This window comes from Gigantopelta aegis, chromosome 2 (genome assembly GCF_016097555.1).
Source record: "Gigantopelta aegis isolate Gae_Host chromosome 2, Gae_host_genome, whole genome shotgun sequence".
In the NCBI taxonomy this organism is placed as follows: domain Eukaryota; kingdom Metazoa; phylum Mollusca; class Gastropoda; order Neomphalida; family Peltospiridae; genus Gigantopelta; species Gigantopelta aegis.
The window spans coordinates 52682941-52710298 of NC_054700.1; the positions used below are offsets into that span (position 1 = coordinate 52682941).

At 41.0% G+C, this 27358-nt stretch overlaps 1 protein-coding gene across 1 annotated transcript; it reads left to right on the forward strand.

Annotated features, from left to right (window-relative positions):
- Window positions 1-3114: 3114 nt before the first annotated feature.
- Window positions 3115-7875, forward strand: LOC121389010 (probable inactive protein kinase DDB_G0270444). The gene is made up of 3 exons (XM_041520605.1): window positions 3115-3148; window positions 5994-7013; window positions 7445-7875. The coding sequence occupies exons 1-3, from the start codon at window positions 3115-3117 to the stop codon at window positions 7873-7875; spliced, it is 1485 nt and encodes a 494-aa protein (XP_041376539.1).
- Window positions 7876-27358: the final 19483 nt, after the last annotated feature.

Consider the following 27358-nt stretch of genomic DNA (forward strand, 5'->3'; position numbering starts at 1 on the left):
CGCGTGCTCCCTTTCGCTTGACGGTATGAATATGGGAGCCCCTTCTTTTTCTTGCCCAGCACTTCACGTCTTACACGAAATGAACTGGCCCACGCCAGAAGTTGCACCCAAGACAGGTGTGCGCTACAATACTTACACTGAACGTTTTTATTTCATTTAACTTTTTTTCGTGTTTATATCCAATTAAGGTTCAAGCACGCTGTCCTGGGCATACACCTCAGCTATCTGGGCTGTCTGTCCAGGACAGTAGGTTAGTTGTTAGTGGTTAGTGAGAAAGAACAGGGTGCAGTGGCCTTACACCTACTCATTGAGCCCTTAAGAACTCGTTCTGGGTTGGAGCTGGTACCGGGCTGCGAAGCCTGTACCTACCAGCCTGTAGTCCCATGGCTTAACCACTGCGCCACCAAGGCCGGTGCACTGAACGTGCACGCTACATTATTTCCAAACCAAAACCCCAAATTCCCCACTACTGACCAGCCAATCTGATTTAAATTAGCTCTACTGGTCTACCAGTAGATCTAACAGCATTGCGTGGATTCCCATGTCCAGGTGACATTTCATCTAAAAATAACAATTTAAATATCTACCAATTACACTTCGCCTTTTATAGCGTTATTCGGGAGCATACAAATTCTAAAAATATGGGACGAGACTATTTATTCAATAGGTGAACTTGTTGGTCTATTTCAACATTAACAAACAGGGGGAAAAGTGCAGTAATAAACTCTGGATTGTATACTAGAATAAACAGATTTTATGGCTATACCATCACGGGATTTTGGGGGGTTTTTTTTAGTCTTCAAACGAATTTTATATAAAATTTTATATTGAAATTAGTTTCCGGCATACTTCGTAATACACGATACGCGATATTCAAGTAGCTTCCCGTAACCCAGTAAGAGTCCCCCCGGGGGGGGGGGGGTGTAACTCTAGAGTACATGGCGAGACGTCTGTCCTCATCGCAAGTTAGCTTGGAAGTGTTTCGTCTAGAAACAAATTTTATATAAAATTTTATATTGAAATTAGTTTCCGGCATATTTCGTAATTCACCCGAATCAGTTCGTATATCCTCGACATAATCCCGAATGTTTTCAAATTCTTTTCAAATCACTGGCATGATTTTGCAAGTAAGGTTTTGATTGGTCGAATGAAAGGTCACCTAGACATGAGCTCCAACGGGGTGCTGCTAGATCCACAGGTAATTAACCAGTGGAGCTAATTTTAATTAGATTCCTGACCAGCCTCCCACTTCTAGCAGTTTCGTATTCATCTCCACACTCCACGGCACCGTCCAGCATTTGCCTCCAACCCTAACACTCCCAAAATACAATCGGCCAGCGGTGTACGTGTATTGTGTGTGTGTGTGCAGGAATGCAGTTATCCCCCGCCCCTTCCACAACTAATATGAAAAGGCGTCATTATAAATTGAAACTATTTTACATGCCCATATCCTCCGAAGGTTCGGGCATATCCTCCCCCCCCCCCCCCCGGCCCCTACCTCTGGCGTGAAAGAAATGTTTTATTTAACGACACTCAACACATTGTATTTACGGTTATATGGCGTGAGATATATAGTTAAGGACCACACAGATATTGAGAGAGGAAACCCGCTGTCGCCACTTCATCCTCTGGCGTAAGAAAGCTCTTCTATTACTGTCACTGTGCCCTGACACGGCGTATGTGTGTGGGGGGGGGGGGGAGCTTGGAGTCGAACCAACTTCCCCTGTTCATGCAAATCCACCACCACCACACCCGCTATAATTTAAGCACACGCAGTTGTATATTAAAAATCCCCAAAGCCGTTTAAAACGTTGGAGTATTATTATTCAAACGTCGTTTTCCTTTGCCTACACCTACGTTTTAGTGGTAACTCACGTTAGTCTCTTGCGGAAAGCTCGCCATCATAACACTTCACGCTACTGGGCCGAGATACTGTCATAGTTATTTAACCTCATTTGAACGGCGACATGTTCATGTGAATTCGATAACTCGGGAGTTGGTATGACAGAAAAAGCTATCAAGAGCTATTTCTGATGAGATAACGTAGTTGGGGGAAGGCAGAGAGAAAACCCAGATGGTTTTTTTATGGACGTGGAATTGTGTTTTATTGCAATTACTGTAATATTTATTGTCAAAGTATTCTGGTCAATGGAAAACAAATGGACCACTACATAATGGAAATTGTTCATTATGTATAAATTATGACATCGGGGATGAGTTTCATATTTTTAAATCTATTTTTCAAAATAATAAAATGTCAAAGGAGTTGTTACCTTGTTTCTGTCAATCTAAAATTATTCTCTTCACACTTGCACTTTAAACTAGTTCAACTAAACTGGTGTAACTAAACCAGTTTAACATATGTGTGGATGCGACCTTTTCACTACACCGATATAGCTAAAACATTTCGGGTATGTGGTTTGGTTAAACTGATATAACTAAAACAGATTAAATATAAGTATTAACGTAAACTGTTTTAGTTAAATTAGTGTAAGGTGGAGTCACAGTGACGTCACAGTTAGAATAAGCAGTAGCGGTCTAAGGTCTTACTACACAGAAGTCATATGCCATTAAAATCCATGGTAAAACTGCCCAACTTCAAATGAAGATTACGGGTTCTGGTTGACGCTAACAACATATATACCATTCCGAACATGCACTATATAAGCATTTATTTTCAATCTAAAATTGAGAACATTTCCTCTGGGGGTTTTTTTTTTTTTTTTTTTTTTTTTTTTTGTTTGTTGTTGTTTTTGTTGTTGTTTGTTTTGGGTTTTTTGGGGTTTTTTTTGTTGTTTTGTTTGGGGGTTTTTGTGGGGGTTTTTGTGTTTGTTTTTTTGTGGGGGGGGGTGGGGGGGGGGGGTTGCTATATGCATCTGGCTGTAGTATCGGTCCGAACAGATGGTTCAGGAACCGATTCACATAGGCCGCCTCTTCCACTATACACCCATATCCCAAAAGGTCAATGCTCAATCTTACAAAATATCATGGGCAAAATCCACCCAGAGGGCTTACCATTGAAAAAATACAAATTGTTTTAATTCTTCCGTAATTACCAGAAGCGAATAAGTGAACCGCAACATATGTCACAATTTGGAACTATAGTGGACCGTGATGAATGGACTCTACCCCGGAAGTGAACTGTGTAGTGAGACTTAAACATTCGTATTTGTATAATATCTACATTTGATATTTTATTGCATCTTTATAAACCAGTTTAGAGATTTAAAAAGTTTCATTAATTAATTTTCAATTATTTCAAGTTTATTTTCAAAGTTATATTTTTGCGTTCAGTGTTGCAGAACGCTTGTAACAATATAGGCTACGTGTTAGTGGTTGGGACGTTAATTTATAGAAATAAAACAAGCTTTCTTGTAATTATTGTAAATATTCATCATATTTTAAATTTCATGATACAGTTATACTACTTGTATTCTTTTTTTCTTCTTCTTCCTCTTTGATCATTGCAATACTTTTAAGGGCATGTAATTGGCTAGTGCGTGCCTTAGAGGGTTATTTTGGGGGGGGGGGGGGGGGAGGGTATATTGTGGTATATTGAGAATAATTAAATTATCCTGTCATCAAGTGCCTATTGTCAAAACAACAATAATAACAAAAACTTTAGTTTTACAATTGCTGTAAGTGTTGTTAAACAAAGATTCTTTGTTTATTACTTTCTTGTTGTTTTTATCTATTTATTTATTTATTTATTTTATTTTATTTCATTTTATTATTATTTATTTATTTAAAAAAAAAGAAATTTAATTTTTTGTTGTTGTCTTTTGACAATATATTTTTAATAAAAGCAGAATCCTTATCGAGCACAAAAAAGAAGAAAACAACAACAAACGAAAGAATAATATCAAGAACTAGAACCAGAACTATAATTACAACTAGAACTGCAAGAACAATAACTAGAACAAGAACTACAACATGAACATGAATTAGAACAAGAACTAGAATTAGAACTAAAACAAGAACTAGAACCAGAACTAGAACAACAACAAGAAACAGAAATAAATTTAGGACTAGGACAAGAACTAGAACACGAACTAGAACACGAACTAGAACACGAACTAGAACTACAAATAAATTTAGGACTAGGACAAGAACTAGAACAAGAACTAGAACACGAACTAGAACAAGAACTAGAACACGAACTAGAACACGAACTAGAACAAGAACTAGAACACGAACTAGAACAAGAACTAGAACACGAACTAGAACACGAAATAGAACAAGAACTAGAACTACAAATAAATTTAGGACTAGGACAAGAACTAGAACACGAACTAGAACACGAACTAGAACCAGAACTAGAACACGAACTAGAACACGAACTAGAACAAGAACTAGAACACGAACTAGAACACGAACTAGAACAAGAACTAGAACACGAACTAGAACACGAACTAGAACCAGAACTAGGACAAGAACTAGAACACGAACTAGAACACGAACTAGAACACGAACTAGAACAAGAACTAGAACACGAACTAGAACCAGAACTAGGACAAGAACTAGAACACGAACTAGAACCAGAACTAGAACACGAACTAGAACACGAACTAGAACAAGAACTAGAACTACAACTACATTTAGGACTAGAACACGAACTAGAACAAGAACTAGAACAAGAACTAGAACACGAACTAGAACCAGAACTAGGACAAGAACTAGAACACGAACTAGAACACGAACTAGAACACGAACTAGAACACGAACTAGGACAAGAACTAGAACAAGAACTAGAACACGAACTAGAACCAGAACTAGGACAAGAACTAGAACACGAACTAGAACAAGAACTAGAACACGAACTAGAACAAGAACTAGAACAAGAACTAGAACAAGAACTAGAACCAGAACTAGGACAAGAACTAGAACACGAACTAGAACACGAACTAGAACACGAACTAGAACACGAACTAGGACAAGAACTAGAACAAGAACTAGAACACGAACTAGAACACGAACTAGAACCAGAACTAGGACAAGAACTAGAACACGAACTAGAACCAGAACTAGAACAAGAACTAGAACACGAACTAGAACCAGAACTAGAACAAGAACTAGAACCAGAACTAGAACAAGAACTAGAACACGAACTAGAACCAGAACTAGGACAAGAACTAGAACACGAACTAGAACCAGAACTAGAACAAGAACTAGAACACGAACTAGAACCAGAACTAGGACAAGAACTAGAACACGAACTAGAACCAGAACTAGAACACGAACTAGAACACGAACTAGAACCAGAACTAGGACAAGAACTAGAACACGAACTAGAACACGAACTAGAACCAGAACTAGGACAAGAACTAGAACACGAACTAGAACCAGAACTAGAACACGAACTAGAACACGAACTAGAACCAGAACTAGAACACGAACTAGAACCAGAACTAGAACCAGAACTAGAACCAGAACTAGGACAAGAACTAGAACACGAACTAGAACACGAACTAGAACCAGAACTAGAACAAGAACTAGAACCAGAACTAGGACAAGAACTAGAACACGAACTAGAACACGAACTAGAACCAGAACTAGAACAAAAAAGAAAGAAAGAAATATTTTATTTAACGACGCACTCAACACATTTTATTTACGGTTATATGGTGTCAGACATAATATGGTTAAGGACCACACAGATTTTGAGAGGAAACCCGCTGTCGCCAGTACATGGGCTACTCTTCCGATTAGCAGCAAGGAATCTTTTATTTGCGCTTCCCACAGGCAGGATAGCACAAACCATGGCCTTTGTTGAACCAGTTATGGATCACTGGTCGGTGCAAGTGGTTTACACCTACCCATTGAGCCTTGCGGAGCACTCACTCAGGGTTTGGAGTTGGTATCTGGATTAAAAATTCCATGCCTCGACTGGGATCCGAACCCAGTACCTACCGGCCTGTAGACCGATGGCCTAAACACGAAGCCACTGAGGCCGGTAAAACTAGAACTAGAACTACAAATAGATTTAGGACTAGAACAAGAACTAGAACATGAACTAGAACTAGGACAAGAGCTAGAACTAGGACAAGAACTAGAAATAGATTTAGGACTAGAAAAAGAACTAGAACAAGAAATAGAACATGAACATGAACATGAACTAGAACAAGAACTAGAACATGAACTAGAACACGAACTAGAACACGAACTAGAACACGAACTAGGACAAGAACTAGAACAAGAACTAGAACACGAACTAGAACCAGAACTAGGACAAGAACTAGAACACGAACTAGAACAAGAACTAGAACACGAACTAGAACAAGAACTAGAACAAGAACTAGAACAAGAACTAGAACCAGAACTAGGACAAGAACTAGAACACGAACTAGAACACGAACTAGAACACGAACTAGAACACGAACTAGGACAAGAACTAGAACAAGAACTAGAACACGAACTAGAACACGAACTAGAACCAGAACTAGGACAAGAACTAGAACACGAACTAGAACCAGAACTAGAACAAGAACTAGAACACGAACTAGAACCAGAACTAGAACAAGAACTAGAACCAGAACTAGAACAAGAACTAGAACACGAACTAGAACCAGAACTAGGACAAGAACTAGAACACGAACTAGAACCAGAACTAGAACAAGAACTAGAACACGAACTAGAACCAGAACTAGGACAAGAACTAGAACACGAACTAGAACCAGAACTAGAACACGAACTAGAACACGAACTAGAACCAGAACTAGGACAAGAACTAGAACACGAACTAGAACACGAACTAGAACCAGAACTAGGACAAGAACTAGAACACGAACTAGAACCAGAACTAGAACACGAACTAGAACACGAACTAGAACCAGAACTAGAACACGAACTAGAACCAGAACTAGAACCAGAACTAGAACCAGAACTAGGACAAGAACTAGAACACGAACTAGAACACGAACTAGAACCAGAACTAGAACAAGAACTAGAACCAGAACTAGGACAAGAACTAGAACACGAACTAGAACACGAACTAGAACCAGAACTAGAACAAAAAAGAAAGAAAGAAATATTTTATTTAACGACGCACTCAACACATTTTATTTACGGTTATATGGTGTCAGACATAATATGGTTAAGGACCACACAGATTTTGAGAGGAAACCCGCTGTCGCCAGTACATGGGCTACTCTTCCGATTAGCAGCAAGGAATCTTTTATTTGCGCTTCCCACAGGCAGGATAGCACAAACCATGGCCTTTGTTGAACCAGTTATGGATCACTGGTCGGTGCAAGTGGTTTACACCTACCCATTGAGCCTTGCGGAGCACTCACTCAGGGTTTGGAGTTGGTATCTGGATTAAAAATTCCATGCCTCGACTGGGATCCGAACCCAGTACCTACCGGCCTGTAGACCGATGGCCTAAACACGACGCCACTGAGGCCGGTAAAACTAGAACTAGAACTACAAATAGATTTAGGACTAGAACAAGAACTAGAACATGAACTAGAACTAGGACAAGAGCTAGAACTAGGACAAGAACTAGAAATAGATTTAGGACTAGAAAAAGAACTAGAACAAGAAATAGAACATGAACATGAACATGAACTAGAACAAGAACTAGAACATGAACTAGAACTAGAACAAGAACTAGAACATGAACTAGAACAAGAAATAGAACATGAACATGAACATGAACTAGAACAAGAACTAGAACATGAACTAGAACTAGAACAAGAACTAGAACATGAACTAGAACTAGAACAAGAACTAGAAATAGATCTAGGACTAGAAAAAGAACTAGAACAAGAAATAGAACATGAACATGAACATGAACTAGAACTAGAACAATATCAAGAACTAGAAATAGATCTAGGACTAGAACAAGAACAAGATGAATGTAAAGAACGAAAATAAAACCGACTTCGACGGTTTACCACTGGTTATTTCATCGTTGTTATATAAATTAAACGATTCAGGCGCGTGTGGAGGGTGGGGGTTTTGGGGGTCGAACCACCCCCTGCTGAAGCAAAATGTGTTATTTTCCATGGGCGCATGACACACCAACTTCGCTCGCCATGATCTAGACTCTTCCTTGCTAAAATCTTTGCACACACGCCGGCAATTAAATATACAGTGTCACACCCTTTATTCGTATACGGCCAGTTTTATTGGAACATAATTAAATTTCTGTTGCATTCATTACAACGTAACGTCATCCCATTGGTCCAGACGTAGCAACGGGAGTTTGTCAATTTTTCGATGAACGTAAAAATTACGTCGTCAGGGAACGTCATATCTGATGACGTCATTTTATATTGGCAAGTTGTCTTATTGAGCGTTATTGTTTATGAATAACAAATAATTCAAAATAAAGTGTGACGTTTTAATGTTATTAGCCAGTATGATTCAAATTTAATTATAAGCATTGTCTGTTATTTCTTTTACGTTCATCGGGGTATTAACCAAAAAACAACATCCGCAAACTTATGTGAGAATGCCTTCGCCGATTCACAGTTTGCGGGTGATATATTTTTTTGTTCATACCCCGATGAACGTAAAAGAAATAACAGACAGTCCTTAAAGGCATATTGTCACAGACCACTGACCTATTTAATGGTCTAACAAAGTACTACCTGAGCAAAAATAATTTGATTTGTCCCTAAATGTACTTTATTCAACCATCTTCATAACCACCATACTCCATTTATTAATATTTTATAAAATAATTGAATTATGGCAATGGTCCATGTGACGGAACATGCTCTTATCTTTTCGCCTGTGGCGATGTTAATTGTGTTAGAGGGCCGTGTGCAGCTTGGTTACGTAATACCCCCGCGCGACGGTGGTAGTCCTGCGTCCCATTATGCACTTAGACCAGGTGGGCACAGTGGTTACGTAATACCTCCGGTAGTTCGGTTTACGACCGGGGTATTTCTAGCGAACTGGCGACGGTCTGTCTGGCCATCTAAGAAAATATACCGTCTCTGGGAGTTGTGGAAATATCACATGATAGGTGAGGTACCGCGTTGTGCCCCCCCCCCCCCCCCCCCCCCCGGCGATATTCGCTGTCTCCGGACTAATCTGAGATTTTTGAATAAATAGATAGGATTTAGATATATCAGGGAGAAACATTGGAAGTATCCAGGGGAACGGACATGGTCCAACTGAACGAAATATATTAGTTCAGACTGGACTTGGTAAATATATTTATTTCTGCTCTGTTGTATAACCTTGATGTGATTGATGTGACTTTAAATATTTTAATACTGTATTGTACCAATATTCTTTAGACAGTGTCTCCGGTAATCTGACGAAGTAAATTGTAGGCTTCACTGTTTTAATATTTTTATACGAGTATTTGGTAAGATAAAGCTTAGCCGGTCATCCTAGAGGACCTAGGTAAACTGTAGGTTATTGTCTTTATTGTGATATGTACCAGTATTAATTCTGTATTACAAGGTTACTGAATGAGTATTTAAGGGTTAATTAAAAATTAAACAGTTAGGAATAGAGTTGTAATTCGTTTATTAATTCAGTTCCCCTGGCAGCGTTTCTCAATTATCACACATATTGTGTAAACTAGACACCTAGTGATTAACTAATTAAGTGATTAGCTCTGGGTTGTTATTATATTGTTGTTGTTAATTAACTACTGCGGCAAGTACATTTGTCAGCGTTAGAGTTAATACAAATTTCAAAGTGTATTGTGTTTTGTTGTGTTTTCTAGTGAACTAAACGTGCTACATATATATATATATATATATATATATATATATATATACTCTTCAAAAAAAGAAACGCAAAAGGGTACAAATGGGTTATAACTCCGATTTTATGTTTCCTACCGGTTCATGCTTTGTGAATATAAGGTCATTGCATGTCCCAAACACATTCCCACGGTTACATTCGATAAAACGCAGCTACTGTACAATAAAGTTCCAAAATGTGAATATTCGCAAAAACGCAGCCACGTGCAAACCATGTCACCACTGCACGTGCGTTGTCTGCACGTGCAACATGAACACCGACAGTATAAAAGTGCAGGGTGTTCGCTTGCCTGGCCTCTGTATCTGGCCGACAGTTGACAATCCAGGACATGCCACATCTCAGTGAACCGCAGAGAAACAATGCCATCGGCCGACTAGACGCAGGCGAATCCAGAACGGCCGTTGCCAGGGCATTCCATGTGTCCCCAAGCACCATCTCCAGACTGTGGGACCGTTACCAGCAACATGGATCAACACGTGACCTCCCTAGATCCGGTCGACCACGGGTCACTACCCCGGGCAGGACCGCTACATCCGGGTACGCCACCTTCGGGAACGATTGACTACTGCCACCTCCACAGCCGCAGCAATACCAGGTTTGCGCAGGATATCCGACCAGACCGTACGGAACCGCCTACGTGAGGTAGGAATTCGTGCCAGACGTCCAGTTCGAGGTGTCATCTTAACACCACAACACCGTCGACTCCGACTGCAGTGGTGCCAGATTCATCGACAATGGCCTCAACTGCGATGGAGACAGGTGTGGTTCAGTGACGAGTCCCGATTTCTGCTCCGACGTCATGATGGAAGATGTCGCGTGTATAGGCGTCGTAGTGAACGTTATGCGGCAAACTGCGTGCAGGAAGTGGACAGATTCGGCGGGGGTAGTGTCATGGTGTGGGCAGCCATCTCACACACTGGCAGAACTGACCTGGTCCACATGCAGGGCAACCTGAATGCACAGGGCTACATTGACCAGATCCTCCGGCCACACATCGTTCCAGTTATGGCCAACGCCAACGCAGTGTTCCAACATGACAACGCCAGGCCTCACACAGCACGTCTCACAACGGCTTTCCTACAGAACAACAACATTAATGTCCTTCCTTGGCCATCGATATCACCGGATTTGAACCCAATTGAGCATCTATGGGACGAGTTGGACCGACGCCTCCGACAGCGACAACCACAGCCCCAGACCCTGCCCGAGCTGGCAGCAGCCTTGCAGGCCGAGTGGGCCACCATCCCCCGGGACGTCATCCGTACTCTGGTTGCTTCAATGGGCAGGCGGTGCCAGGCAGTTGTAAACACACGCGGAGGCCACACCCGGTATTGACTCCAGATGACTTTGACCTTGGTAGTGTGTTCTATCACTTACTCACAATGGACTAGAGTGAATTGTGAACAATCCTGCAACATTTGGTAATTATCGGACTCACCATTCAATAATTAAATCAATTCTCCAAATGTTACGACAATGTGGTTTTGCGTTTCTTCTTTTGAAGAGTATATATATATATATATATATATATATATATATATATATATATATATATATATATATATATATATATATATCGTTAAAAAGTGTATCTTTTTCTCTACATGACGGGCTTGTTTCGTGAGAGAGTTGAATTGCTCTCACTCATCAGATGTAGATTTAATTACACCGTCAACGGAAAGCTGATGACGTAATGGACTCTGTGACGTCGAGGTTACGTCACTATGCAGGTCTATAGGTGATGTGTGGTATGCGCACAGAAGGTATTTGCGTCTGTGTCGACATGCTGATACGAGTTCATTCATGGAGTTTAGTGTGCTGGTTTCAGGTTTATACATTATGAACAGTTTTTCCTTTAGGCAGAGGTTACATCTTTTGCTCGCTGGAGAGTATGATTTTGCTTTGGATAAAATTTTCCACTTAATGGTGTATGGGGTGAATCTATCCTTCAGTGTCCAAATGTACTGACTTAGCGCTGTTGCGTTCTTCTGTGTTGCGTTTTGAAAACTGCTCGTGTGCGCGGTATATCTCGTCTTAAATGTTTTCTCGGTCAAACCAACGTATGTTTCTTGCTCGTTGTTATCGAGTGTATTAACGGTAGCTTGATATATTACTCCTTTCTGCAAGCATTTGCCCTCAAGTGGATATTCAGCTCTTCGTCTACAGTTGCATTCTCTGGTGGGAACGGCGTCTTTGTCTCTGTGTTGTTGAAGTAGAGTTTTGTTATGCGCTGAAATTATTTTCCCAACATTAGGCATGCAGCTATAGCTAATTTTAACGGTGTTTCGATTTATAATTTTGTGGAGAGGGTTGCTTTTGGGAAAGCACTCATCGAGTAATCTGAGGAACTGGTGACCTACGTTGGTTTTCACGTTGGAGCTATATGGTGGGTTGTACCAGGTGATGTTTCTATTGCGGTGTGTTTCTGCGTCTGTTGGTTTTCTGCTGTTGGGGTGTATTTGAGGTTATAGTTATATCCGCTCTTGAGTAAGGCTTCCTTATATGGGCGTTTTGCTTCTTCAAAGATGCACGCATTCGAAGATATATCAGAAAGCCTTTTATTTATTGTTTTTGGTATACTGCGGATGATATTTGGAGGGTGGTTGCTCTTGTTGTGGATGTATAAAGATGTGTTGTTTGGTTTCATATAGGGTTTGACTGAGCTCTTTTCAAGATCTAGAGTTACGTCTAAGTAATCTACAGTTTTTTTGTTGGCGACTATGGTGATCTTGAGTTTATGGTTTGCAAATATACTGCAAATATCTTTTTTGATTATCTCTATGGTTCTCGGTGACTCATTGAATGCAGCTAGGCTATCGTCGCGATATAGTCCTATATTGTTGCCGTATTTGGCTTGTAGTTCTGAAAGAAGAAAGAGCCCGACTATATATATTATATATTATATCAGATCTTATCTCTGATTACTCCTAGAGCTGGGCCACTCGGGTAGTAGCCTGCCCGATACAGAGAGATCTAATAGATATACAGTTAGGAGAGATATTTGGATAATCGTGTTTTATTCAGTTACGGGCTCGTCTGGGATCTGAAACGGGACATGCATATTTGAAAAGTATGGTTTGTAAATGGGGGCTTTATAAATTTTTTTTACAAATTCACTAGAAGTAGCAACGTTGTTCACTAGAAAAAATTAATAATAAGTGCGTCATATCTAAACATGGATAAGAATTTGCTGGATACGCTCAGTGTAGTGGAGATAAAGCGGGCGCGTAAGGCCGAATTAGTTGAAATCGCGAGTGAGCGGGAAATTGATTTAACATCAGCTAAAACATTAGGAGATATAAGGACAATTATTATCCGGGAAGTTTTTGGTGATAGCCCTGTTATGGAAGAAAGTGAGATTTTTCCAGAGATAGAGATAAATCAGTATGGAACAACAGTTAGCTTTTAAAAAGCCTGAGTACGAAAGAGAAGAACGTGCATTAGAGAGAGAGAGAGAGAGAGAGAGAGAGAGAGAGAGAGAGAGAGAGAGAGAGAGAGAGAGAGAGAGAAGAGAGGGATAGAGAAAAACGAGAGAGAGAGAGAGAGAGAGAGAGAGAGAGAGAGAGAGAGAGAGAGAGAGGAGAGGGATAGAGAAAAGGAAGATAGAGATAGACAAAAGGAAGATATAGATAGAGAAGAGAGAGAGAGAGAGAGAGAGAGAGAGAGAGAGAGAGAGAGAGAGAGAGAGATAGGGATAGAGAATTCCAGTTAGCAAAATTAAAAGTGGAACATGAGTTAAAGTTGAATACTGAAGAAGTTAGACGAGAGGCAGGAAATGGTTTTAACATGTCGGAGGCTTATAGATCAGTGCCTGTATTTGACGACCAGGAGGTAGATATGTTCTTCCAACTTTTTGAACGGGCCGCTAAGCAGCTAAATTGGCCGCAGTCTAAGTGGACATTGTTAGCCGTGTCTAAGTTTAAGGGGAAGCCTAGCGTAGCTTATAATTCAATGAGTGATGAGCGAGCAAGTCAGTACGACCTAGTCAAGTCTGCAGTGTTGAGGGCTTATGAGTTACGACCTGAGGATTATCGTTTACGGTATAGCGAGTTGAAAAAAATGCAGGGTCAGTCTTATAGTGAGTTCATGGCTAAGAAAGCAGGGATGTTTGATAAATGGGTGGTTTCTCATCAGGTAGGGTCATATACCGAGTTACGGGAGTTTGTTGATCTTACAGGACATTAAAAATGGATTACCAGTTAGCTTACGTATTCATTTAGAGGATCGTGATGTCAAAAAGATAGAGGAGGCAGGCATAGTGGCAGATGACTACGTGTTAATACACAAAGCTCAGACAGTACAGGGTAGCTCTATACAACAGGGTGATAAGAAGAAATTTCAGCCAGGTTTTCCCCGGGAAAGTAACTATCGGGGAGAGTCATCTAGTTGGTCAGCTAGTCAGGCAAGGAATGCACCTGGTGGGCAAAGTAAGGATAAACCTGCATTATCAGCCAATGCACGAACTTTTCGTCCACATTGCAGTTATTGTAAAAAGGATAACCATCTTGTCGGGGACTCGGTTTAGTGAGGTCAGCTCCGTTAGCGAGAGAGTTATTGGTTAGTCCCATGGCAGAGAAATTAAACCCGTATGTGTCCACTGGTATGGTTTTTGATGTGAAACAAGAGTTGAGTCCTAAGGCAATATCAATCTATCGGGATACAGGGTGTAGCCAGTCTCTTATAACGTCAGATTGTTTAGCTGGTATGGAGAATTCAGATACAGGACGTAGTTTGGCCTTAACCTCGGTTACTGGGGAAAATATGGTTGTCCGGTTACATAACGTTTTCTTGTGTTCCAAGTTTGTGACGGGCCAAGTCACTATGGGTGTTGTGAAGGACTTGCCTTTTGAAAACATAGGAGTTTTGTTGGGTAACAATTTGACTACAAGGTGACCAGTTGTTAATTGAAGACAGCCCTTTAGCCATAGAAGAGTGTGAGGTTGATGAGATTAGTTATCCTGCGTGTGTAATGACTAGGGCTATGGCCAGAAGGCTAGCACGAGACCCAGAGGAAAATTGTGATTTGTCTGATACGTGTGTGAGCCATGAAATTGGAGTGGATGAGGTTATCAGTAAAATGGTAGATAAGTCAACTGAGGAACTAAATGTGGTGGAACCTGTTGACCTCCCGCAGAGGGTAAATGAACCAGTTGTGTTTGATAGAGGGGACTTACCTTGTAATAGACAAGAGTTAATCCTAGAGCAGGGGGCTGATCCAAATTTGTTGGCAGCTCGCACTACATTGTTAACTGAGGGTGAGATGGAGGATCAGATGTCAGGTTATTATATGGACAAGGGAATGTTTGCAGATGTCAGTAAGCATTGTATGTCATGTCATGTGTGTCAGGTTGTGGGGAAACCAAATCAGCTAATTCCTCCTTATCCCCTGCAGAAGGTTCCCATAGTTGGGGAAGCCTTTTCAAAAGTATTGATAGATGTTGTGGGGCCATTACCGAAAACGCGTTCAGGCAACCAATTCTTATTAACAATTATGTGCTTAACTACGCGTTTTCCAGAGGCGATTCCCTTAAGGAAGGTTACTGCGTCTGTTGTAGCTAGTGCGCTGCTTAAATACTTCACGTATACGGGTTTACCAGGTGAAATTCAAAGCGACCGGGGTACGAACTTCATGAGCAAGTTGATCCAGCAAGTACTGTCTATGTTAGATATACGAGACATTCGTTCTGCTGCATTCCACCCTGAGAGTCAGGGCGCAATAGATCGTTTCCACCAGAGCATGAAAAGTATGCTCCGCTGCCATTGTTTCGACAATGGTACTGACTGGGACCAGTCAATCCCTTTCGTGTTGTTCGCAGCACGGGATGCGAAGCAAGAATCTTTAGGATTCACCCCATTTGAGTTGGTCCATGGGCATTCAGCCCGAGGCCCTCTCAAATTGGTAAAAGATAGTTGTTTAGACAAGGATAATGCCGAAAACCTGCTGATTTATGTAGAGAGAGTTAGAAATAGGTTGTGGCAGGCGACCGAACTAGCTAGGAAGCATCTGAGCTATGCTCAGAGCAAAATAAAATCAGTGTTTGATAGGAAGGCTAGGAATCGGGAATTTAAACCAGGGGATAAGGTGCTGCTGTACCTTCCCATTAAACGGGGTTCATTGCAGAACAGGTATTTCGGTCCCTATGTTGTGCTCAAACGGGTTAATGAGACAGGGTATGTGATAAACACTCCTGATAGGGTTAGGAAAAGTAGGTATTGTCACATCAATTTGCTAAAAGGTTATTTTGACAGACTGCCGAAAGTTCCAGTGTTACCTGTCGAAATTGAGAGTCACTCAATTTCCTGTGATGACGTCAAGACTGCAGAGATCAAATTAACCAACAGCCAGATTCTAGCAGACTTGAGTTCTTATCTACAGCACCTTGTCAGCCCCCAGCGAGCAGAGTTGACTACGTTGATACAAGAAAATGTTTCCATTTGTCAGGACTTTCCAACGGTTACCAATACCTTAATCCAGGATGTGCCTTGGAACCCAACGCTACACCGAGGCGACAGCATGCCTATCGGATAAAACCTGTAATACGTGCGGCACTAAAGAAGGAATCGAAGTTCCAGTTTCATTCAACCGTCTCAAGCAGATGCTCTCCTTGTCTCCCGTGATGTCAGCACCAGACTACCGAATGCCTTTCAAGCTGGCTGTGGATGCCAGTGATGTGGGAGCTGGAGCTGTGCTGTTGCAAGAAGACGAAAATGGACCGGACCATCCTAATGAAAGCCACCAACCAGAGAGTTTTGAGATGGAATCTTCTTCTGCAGGAATTCCCAATTACCATTGAACATATCAAGGGCACATCCAATGTAATCGCTGATGCCCTGTCCCGAAGTTGAACGTTGTGATAATGTGTTGACGTTCTTGATTTCTGTTTTTGTTTTTATATATTTTATTGTATACCAGGGACTCAGAGACTCAGTGTGATTACTGGTAGTCACCCTATTACTATATATGCCCGGATGCGTCGGTTAACGCACTCTTGTTTTGTTTAAATGTAGTATATTTCCCTATTCCTAGAGTAGAGGAAATATCCTTTTTGAGGTGGGGGTGTGTGACGGAACATGCTCTTATCTTTTCGCCTGTGGTGATGTTAATTGTGTTAGAGGGCCGTGTGCAGCTTGGTTACGTAATACCCCCGCGTGACGGTGGTAGTCCTGCGTCCCAATATGCACTTAGACCAGGTGAGCACAGTGGCTACGTAATACCTCCGGTAGTTCGGTTTACGACCGGGGTATTTCTAGCGAACTGGCGACGGTCTGTCTGGCCATCTAAGAAAATATACCGTCTCTGGGAGTTGTGGAAATATCACATGATAGGTGAGGTACCTAAATTTTGCGACAGTTATAATTTTATTATATATATATCCGTCCAAACCTCCCACAAAGTTCCATTGGCATTCCGCCTCATGTCATTGGGGCCCCCCTAAATGGATTTTTCTGGATCCACCACTGATTTATATATACTACTCAAAAGAATTTAAGGGTCAGACGATATTTTCGACATTATTTTCTGAATGTCAATTATATTAGGTAGACCATAATGTCACGCATGGTATTGTTCCATTTTGACGAAAGTGGGTCTAAGCAACCCATAAATGAATTAAAATCCACTGCCATTGACACTGTCGACTAGTTCTAATGGCGAAAACATGCTTACATTTGCACGTAAATTAGGGCGAAAGCGAAAGGTCTGCTAAGTGCCCATAACTTGCTTTTTCACAAAGCGCTTCATTTGCACGCTTTGCATGTGTATTCCATGTTCCCAATGCTGAATTTCTGTATAACTGGAGCTTGCGTTCGTGTACGGTGCACACTCCAAATTCGACAATGGTACGACGTCAACTGACTATCGAAGATCGAGCAAGGGCTATTGCTTGGCTTCAGGATGGCAATACGCAAAGAAATGTTGCTCTGGTTCTTGGTGTCAGTCAGAGTGTCGTTGGCCGACTGTGGCAACGGTACCAAGCAACGAATTCTGTTCGAAATCGTCCACGTTCGGGAAGACCCCGAAGCACTACAAATAGAGAGGACCGCTACATCACCAGTATGGCTCTACGTCAACGCACAACCACTGCACGCCGATTACGTGACAATCTGCGGACTGTGACTGGAACTCGAGTGTCTGATCAAACCATACGCAATCGTCTGAGAGCCAATAATCTACGCTGCCGTCGCCAGGCTGTTCGACCACCACTCCTACCACGTCACATAACGGCCAGACGTCACTGGTGCACACTTCATCTGCGGTGGCAACGTGGTCAGTGGGGTCGAGTGATGTTCACTGATGAGTCCAGGTTTAGTCTCCAGTTCAACGACGGTCGGGTTCGTGTCTACAGACGTCCTGGGGAGCGCTTCGCTGACGTTAACGTTAGACAACGTCACCGGTTCGGTGGTGGCAGCGTCATGGTGTGGGGCGGCATCTCTATCCACCACAGGACCCCGCTCTATGTGGTGGATGGCAATCTGAATGGAATCCGCTATCTGAATGAGATTATCCGGCCGTTGGTTCTCCCAGGCCTTCAGCAGATTGGCGGCGGGGCAGTTCTGCAGGATGACAATGCCAGACCCCACCGCGCCAGGGTGGTAACGGACTTTCTCAGACAACAAGGTATCGCTAGGATGGATTGGCCAGCATATTCGCCTGACTTTGCCCCAATAGAGCACGCTTGGGACGAATTAGGCAGGAGAGTTCGGGATAACCATGCCCCTCATGCCAACCTTCATGATCTGGGTCAACTTCTTATGGCAGTGGCAGGCCATTCCCCAAGAGTTCTTCAGACGTCTGATCAACAGCATGAGGCAACGATGTGTCGAGTGTATTCGCGCCAGGGGTGGATTCACACACTATTAAACGAATGTTCTAATGTGTAAAATCCATGTTTGACAACCTTCAACTTTGACAGCATGTCATGTGACTTTCTTGTATACAGTGACGTTTATTTGTGGTTTTTTGTAAATATGGAACAATAAATTAAATTTTTGGTGTAGTTTACATCATCAGTCTAATACACTCTGAAACTTATTTGGTTATAAATGTTTGACCCTTAAATTCTTTTGAGTAGTATATATTGGACTCTCTTTGCAGAACAGTGGTTAATGGGTAATCTACCTGCAAGAAAATGGCGGTGTAGGTCATATTTTGCATAAATATTGTAAATAAACGTGTATTTATTTATTTATTGGCAATAGTATTTGCACTAAAAGCAGTGTCACATATTCCTACCAATCAGAGGTGCAGCTGTTTTTACTCCGTAAACATTTGATGCACCTCGAACTTTGACACGGAACACTGATTTAAGCTAAGCTAGGCTAGGCTAGGCTAGGCTAAGCTAGGCTAAATAACTGTCGTTGTTGTTGTATATTATATATTTCGAAAACTGAAACTCGAACGATTTCGTCGTCCTCTTCATGTTCGATTTATCAGGTTCGAGTAAATCCCGTGAATTTTGAACTAGCACGTGGTTCGAAAGTTTACACTCCAGCAAAAACAGCAGTCAAATCGTCATAGACGTGTCAAATGATAACAATGAAATAAAGATTAAATGCCAAATGTTGTAGAAATAGACGATGTAATAAAACCCTGAATATATTAATACAAATACAAATTTACCGTTGTATTCCCTAAGGGAATATTAGAATGGTAGTGTTGTTAGCAATTATATTTATCCATTACAGGTGGGGGCGGGACGTAGCCCAGTGGTAAAGCGCCCGCTCGATGCGAGGTCAGTCTGGGATCGATCCCCGTCGGTGGGCCCATTGGGCTATTTATCGTTCCAGCCAGCCAGGCCGTGGTATGTGCTATCCTGTCTGTGGGATGGTGCATATAAAAGATCCCTTGCTGCTAATCGAAAAGAGTGGCCCATGAAGTGGCGACAGCGGGTTTCCACTCTCAATATCTGTGTGGTCCTTAACCATATGTCTGACGCCATATAACCGTAAATAAAATGTGTTGAGTGCGTCGTTAAATAAAACATTTCCTTCCATCCTTTATCCATTAGAGCATTCAGAGGAGTCCAGATATCTTTTAGAGGTTTACTTTCACTGATGTAAACAAATGTAACCCTATTAGAGGTTTACTTTCACTGATGTAAACAAATGTAACCCTATTAGAGGTTTACTTTCACTGATGTAAACAAATGTAACCCTATTAGAGGTTTACTTTCACTGATGTAAGCAAATGTAACCCTATTAGAGGTTTACTTCCACTGATGTAAACAAATGTAACCCTATTAGAGGTTTACTTCCACTGATGTAAACAAATGTAACCCTATTAGAGGTTTACTTTCACTGATGTAAACAAATGTAACCCTATTACTCATGGGCCATAGCCGTAATTGGTATCATCTGGGAGAACAAAATCTCACAGCGGTTGTTGTTTTTTGGGGGTTGGGAATGGGGTTTTTTTTTTAATATCCATATCTTTGATATACCAGTCGTGATACACTGGCTGGAACGAGAAATAGCCCAATGGGCCCACTGACGGGGATCGATCCCAAACCGACCCGTATTAAGTGAGCACTTTTACCACTGGGCTACGTCCCGCCCCTGCTGGTTATCGCTCCGAAAACATAATTTGTTTGCAGGGCAAACATAATTTTGCAATTTTGCCAATCAACATAGCCTCACAAATTATTATTTGCCACTGACTCAATATGTTGGTATTAAACCCCGCTACAAACTGACATATGACGTACATATTAGATTTATAACCAGGTCACATGGGGTCAAAGGGTCATGCAATTTTGATGATTTTTAAAATCTAAAACCTTGGCATATATAGTACTACTTCATATTGTGTCTTAACAGCCTATAATTTAAATAATAGACACCCTGTGAGTAAACAGAAGGGTTATGGTTAAATTGTTTTGTCTTCACAACAAACAACAGAAAGTCATATTTACAAAAGTGTGAAAAATCCATAATTACTTTGCAGGAAATCAACAGATCCTTACATACTACGACTAAAAAGTGGTAACTTTTTGTCCATTGCCTTAGTTTTCGACTTTTAATAGCGATATATGGCCCAAGATACATTACGGTGGCCATCTTGAATTTCCAAGATAGCAGCCATGCAAAAACCTATTAGTATCAATAAATTAGGAATAATATTTACCTACTAGCGGATTCAAAAGAGTAGACATCTTCTTTTTCGGATATTTACTTTGACTGACAGTGCCGGATTTATAAGGGGGCAAAAGGGGCAATTGCCCCCGACAACCCTGCGACAGCCCCCCCCCCCCCCCCCCCCCCACCCCTGACTAAAGACTTCCTTTATTAACAAATTGTTTAATAATTATAAAATTAGTTAGTTTTTTTTTATTATTTGTCATGTAATTTAATTTCTATGTTAAGTGGCCTCCGAACCTGAAGTGCCCCGGGCCCCTGCCTCGGGCCCACCAAAGTCTAAATCCGGCCCTGTTCACTGATGTAAACATACGTAATCAAATACTGAAGGCTCACATGTAAAACTTGAATTAAATGAAGTGTGGTGAACATTTCTTCGTTTTGACACCGAGGTCATACTATTAATATATTACTGCAGGAACCGCACAACAGGCGAACCACGAGAGCTGTGCAGCACACACCACACGTTTTCCTCTCAGAAGGCTAGAAATGCCGTATCTGAATTGTAACATTTTCTCGGAGGAGCAGGCCCCTAAACCCCACTATTAGCGTACGAGACGGGGAAGGGGGTGGGGAACTGCCTTCCTAATGCTAGAGCAAATCCTCAAATTCGGGGGGTGGGGGGGGGCAGGGAGGTGATAGAAATATTCGGGCAAAGTGTGCCTTTTCACAATGTATTTCCATCATTCTCCCCGTACAATTGGTTGTAATCCATGTAAAAATACGTAGTAATTTGTTTGCAACTCTAGATAGCTGTTTGGCAGTAATGTTAATATGAAAAAACTGTTGTTATACGGATTCGGACATTTTCGCTTAATTCCGGCAAAAACCTCCCCCCCCCCCCCCCCCCCCCCCCCCCCCCCCCCCCCCCCCCCCCCCCCCCCCCCCCCCCCCCCCCCCCCCCCCCCCCCCGTACGCCTATGAACCCCACCAACAGGTTCAAGACAATGGGTATTCAAATTCCCGTCTCTCTGACAATGCCTAAACTCTCCGGGGAAGCTGTACTGTAAATTATTCAACAAGCTTCGTGCCTTACTCGAATCTATGGCCTCTGATTTGATTTGATTGTTATCAAATTGATTTGCGCCAACACCCAAATCTAAAAATAAACTTAAAGAACAGATTACAGCCAGCTGCCAAATTCACCACCTTTGAAACAGTTCTTCTACCTCCCACTCTTTCCTAATTTAAGGTCTCCTACCACAAATTGTCATAATTATAACTTATAAGGACCTTGTAAGTTATAATTATGACAATTTGTGGTAGGTGAACTATCTTTAACAGTATCCGTGCGAGGAGTAATAAAAGAACTTCGCATTGTTAAAGCCGCACGCCCTAGTTCCATCCAGAGAAAATAAATTATAATTTGGTTAATCTACAAACCTGTAACACACTTAGATCACGTTTTTATCAAATGGAGTGAAAAAGCAGGTTTTATATCGATAAATACCATGGGAATCCCCATGTCCCAAATGCTTGAAATAATTTTGAAAGTTAGTATTCTGATGTCACCGGTAGATGTCGCTCGAAGCACAACAATGCCTACGTCACGACAAATTTCACAGACTGCGCACAAACTTGGGGTGCGTTCCTTTCACCTCTCCTGGACATGTTCCAACTATTCTGTTCTGGTTGTATCCCCTCTCCAGATATCGTAAGACTTAGCAAAATTATTGGTTTTAAGGGTTTGTAACGTTTTGTATTGAGATACTTACTTGTCTGAACTTTATTGTTACTGAAAATGTTCACGAACTGTGAAGAAAAATCTCACAAATGAAAAACAAGCAAACGACAACAAATCGGATGTTGATTGCTCGAACCGTGCACGAGAAAACAAACCGAACCAAAATGATAACGGTCACGTGGTATACCAACGTCTGTGACATTGAAATGGAAATATTCCCTCTAAAAATAGATTAGACCTTGTCTGCTCAACGGTTTTTTCTCAGAGGCCCGTGGCATTTTATGAAATACGAAAAATGCAGTTTGTGGTATTACAAACACCAGGATTACCAGGATTACCAAAATACACTTCATGTCAATATAAATGTATATTCTAAATAATAAACGGTAAGTAAAGTGCAATTTTATTTGTGAAAAAATGGGTTTAATAGCGAAAAACAACGGCGTAATGGTTAACAACTAGGGCGTGTCCCTTTAAGTTTAACTAACTACGTGTTCGTCCTCAAATTAATCCATTCCCTGTGACGTAGATTGACTGGGTCTTTGTTGGGAGGAGGTAAGACAAGTGTACTCTCCACGTTCGTCAATAGAGTAGCCTCTCACACTTCTAGTTTAGACAATTATCAGCGAAATTAGTGGTTAGAGCACTCGCGCAAGGTACTAATTGTATAAATAATATTTTCATATACTTACCTTTCTGACACCCAATAGCCGATATGTACTTTTGTGCTGGGGTGTCGTTAAACATTAATTCATTCATTCATTCATTCATTCATTCGCGCAACGTACGTACGATGTGTCACAGGGTCGATCCTTGTCAGTGGGCAGACTGAAAAAATTATTTCATTTATAGTTAAGTTCGTGGGTGTTTTTTTTTATCCAATTAAAGCGCTCGCTCGATGCGCGGTCGGTGTGGGATCGATCCCCGTCGGTGTGCCCATTTGGGCTATTTCTCATTCTAGTCAGTGCACCACGACTGGTATATCAAAGGCCGTGGTATGTACTACCCTGTCTGTGGGATGGTGCATATAAAAGATCCCTAGCTGTTAATTGAAAAGAGTAGCCCATAAAGTGGCAACAGCGGGTTTCCTCTCTCAATATCTGTGTGGTCCTTAACCATATGTCTGACGCCATATAACCGTAAATAAAATGAGTTAAGTGCGTCGTGAAATAAAACATTTCTTTCTTTGATTATCCATTTAAAGTTCAAGCACGATGTCCTGCCACACACATCAGCTATCTGTCTACCCAGGGTTAGTAGTTAGTTGTTACTGGCTAGTGCAATATGATTAAAATTAGCTCCACTATTACATGTGGATCTAACAGCACCCCGTTGGAGCTCATGTCCAGTTGACCTTTCATTCGACCAATTAAAAGCTTACTTGCAAAATCATGCCAGTGATTTGAAAAGAATTTGAAAACATTCGGGATTATGCCGAGGGTATACAAAATGATTCGGGTGAATTACGAAATATGCCGGAAACTAATTTCAATATAAAATTTTATATAAAATTTGTTTCTAGACGAAACACTTCCAAGCTAACTTGCGATGAGGACAGACGTCTCGCCATGTACTCTAGAGTTACACCCCCCCCCCCCCCCCCCGGGGGGACTCTTACTGGGTTACGGGAAGCTACTTGAATATCGCGTGACTTACACCGGGTCACGGGCTTCCGTGACTTTGGTGTACGGCGACGCGATCGTACAGAAGAAGAGGAGGAGATGGAGGAAGAGAAAAAGCGCGCCAGGAACGGCACGGGGGGGGGGGGGGGGCAAAACTGGCGGCTCAACCGCCAGCGGCGGTCCCTTCTGCGACGCCGCCCCCAGCTCAGCCTGAGTCGAGGAAACCTGCTACGCCGGAACCGTCGACCACCGAGAGGGACAGACTCAACACCGCGGTGTGTGAGACGCCCCGTAAAGGCCCTCCATCGCCGACCACTACGTGGCCCAGACAGAACTGGCCGGTATCCCCGGTACTGCCAGTCGTGAAGCCACCGGCCCGATCAGCCGCCGTTGGAAAGAGGAAGGCCGTCGCTCAGCCGAGCGACCAACCTGACAAGGCCCAGCCTCCACCTTCACAAGCACCGTCCCCCTCCGACTCGGAAGCCGTCTGGAAAGTTCAGATCGGGAAAATCAGGTCCGGCTTCCTGAAGTTCGTGCAGGGGGACACCTCGGATCCGGCATCACTGATGGGCGGACTAGTGAAATCAGAACTGAAACAACTGCCTGATGGAAGCGCTTACGAGCTACACACCTGAACTGAACTGAACTGAACATTTATTTCTCTCAGGCCGTAATCCACGGCATATGAGGAACAATATATAATACAACAATTCACACTTTTTAACAAGATGACAGAGTAAAACTATTCACATAAGTATATCTACATAAAACGAACATGGGAATATAATTATAAATAATTGGTTTGGGTTTGCATACACAATAATAATACAATAAAGCTATGAGCCGGAGGGCTTGAAAGTATTCATAATATGTTTACAAAATATTGCAAGTTTTCGGAGGACACCAGTTTTTTTACAATTAAATAATTCGTGAAATTTATATGTGTTTGGTTTGGATCGATAATATTTCGGTATATATTGAAGTCTGAATTGGTTGTTGAAATATGGGCATGTAAAAATATAATGGAATTCATCTCCGATGTCGTTAGTGTTGCATAAAAAACACAATCTATCATGTAATGGTTTACGTATCCATCTATCTGTCTCTATTGGAAGATTGTGGTTTGATACTCTAAAACGTAACAATGGGCACCAATGTTTTTTTTTCTAATAAATTTAAATAATTTTCGAATGCTATACTGCTTTTAAATATTTTGTAACAAGATGCTTTCGATGAAGTGTCAATATGACTGTACCATGTTTGCAAAAATTGATCTATGAGTTTTGTTGAAATAAACATTTTCAACAATGAAGCACTATTAATACGCTCACAATGTGACCACCATATGTATGTGCAACCAATATTATCTAAAATTGATTTTATAAAAGCTATCCATTTGTGATCATAAAAATGTGTATTATAATCATTCAATAACATTCTGTACACTAATAATGATAGCTTGGACTGCTTCCCAGTAATCATCCTAAACCAAAATCCTATCATTCTTATTTTTTACTGTTATATCTACCGGGAAGCATCCAAGTTCTCCATACAACATATATAATGGGGTGGATTTTCTAACAGGCAATAATAACTTTAAATATTTGCTATACAATTTTTCTATGCAGGACAGACTTTCAAAACCCCAAATTTCACATCCGTATAAAGCAATAGGTAAAACCATACAATCGAATAATTTAAGTTGGCATTGAATGGAAAGATGGCAACGTTTTCCTTGTCTAAGTGTAAAATACATAGCTTTTTGAGCTTGATCATATTGATGTTTTCGAGCATTAGTGAATTTATTGGATTTATGAAATATAATTCCAAGATATTTGTATATTTCTACATTATCTAGATTTGTGTTTCCTAAATGGAACCTTTTGGAATAATCTTTTTTATTACCACTGAAAATTAGCACTTTAGTTTTTTTACAATTTACATTTAGTTTCCATTTTGTACAATAAGAGTCGAAAATATTTAATAAATTCTGCATGTCGTCATAATTTTCGGCAAAGAGCGCTGTGTCATCAGCATATAGTAACACAAAAAGAACAATATTTGTATACAAAGTGGAATCTGTGAATAAGTTATCTATGCGGATGCCATTACAATCATTAGTTTTTAAACGTATCCTCTAAATCATTGAGAAACATGGAGAATAATAGGGGCGATAAATTTTCTCCCTGTCTAACACCCATGGAACATTGAAAATAATCCGACATTGTGTTATGTGCACTAATGCATGACTTAATGTTCTGATACATGCTATATATTACTTTAAAACATTTACCATTAATACCATTTTGTATTAGTTTTCCCCAAAGTCCTGTTCTCCATACTGAGTCGAATGCCTTGCTAAAATCTATAAAAGTACAATACAGTTTTTTCTTCCGTGCTTTTAGCAATTCGATGAGTCCATATAATGTAAAAATATGATCGTTCGTCGAGTACTCCTTCCTGAATCCGGCTTGAACTTCAGATAACAAATCATTAGTTTCTAAATATAATTTCAGTCTATTATTTAAAACAGCTGTAAACAGTTTCCCGAGACAACTAAGTAAAGTAATAGGTCTATAATTTTCTGGAACAGTTCTATCGCCACATTTATAGATCGGTTTGATTATGCCAACTAGCCACGAATCAGGAAAGATGCCATGTTCAAACACTAAATTAAAGAGCTTAACATACACAGGGACCATACAGCCGATAGTATGCTTAATATACTCGTTGATTATTTGGTCTATTCCGCAGGCTTTATTGTTTTTTAGATTTTTAACAACGGCGAGTATTTCTTCTTGTAATATTGATTCATTTAGCATGGTAGTGTCCTCAAAATCTATATTAAAACTTGGATCTTTTTCTTCTGTTGTGTTGTCATCACTGCTGTTTATATTTTTAAAGTAATCGTACAGAGTGTCTAAAGGGGGGAGAGTAGGGTCTTGTTTTTCTTTTAACAGTTTCCAAAAGGCGTGGGTATCATGTTGACTAAGTTCTGTGAGTCTTTGTTCTGTCTTCCAATTGTGTTTGTTAACATATTTCCGTATTACATTTCTGTAGCTTTTACTGGCATTCAAAAGTCGTTGCTTATTATCAGGTGTTTTTCGTTGTTTGTATGCTGATCTCGCTTCTGTATACTTTCTTCTTAGTGTTCTGCAATGATTGCCAAACCATGCTTTGTTACGGGTAT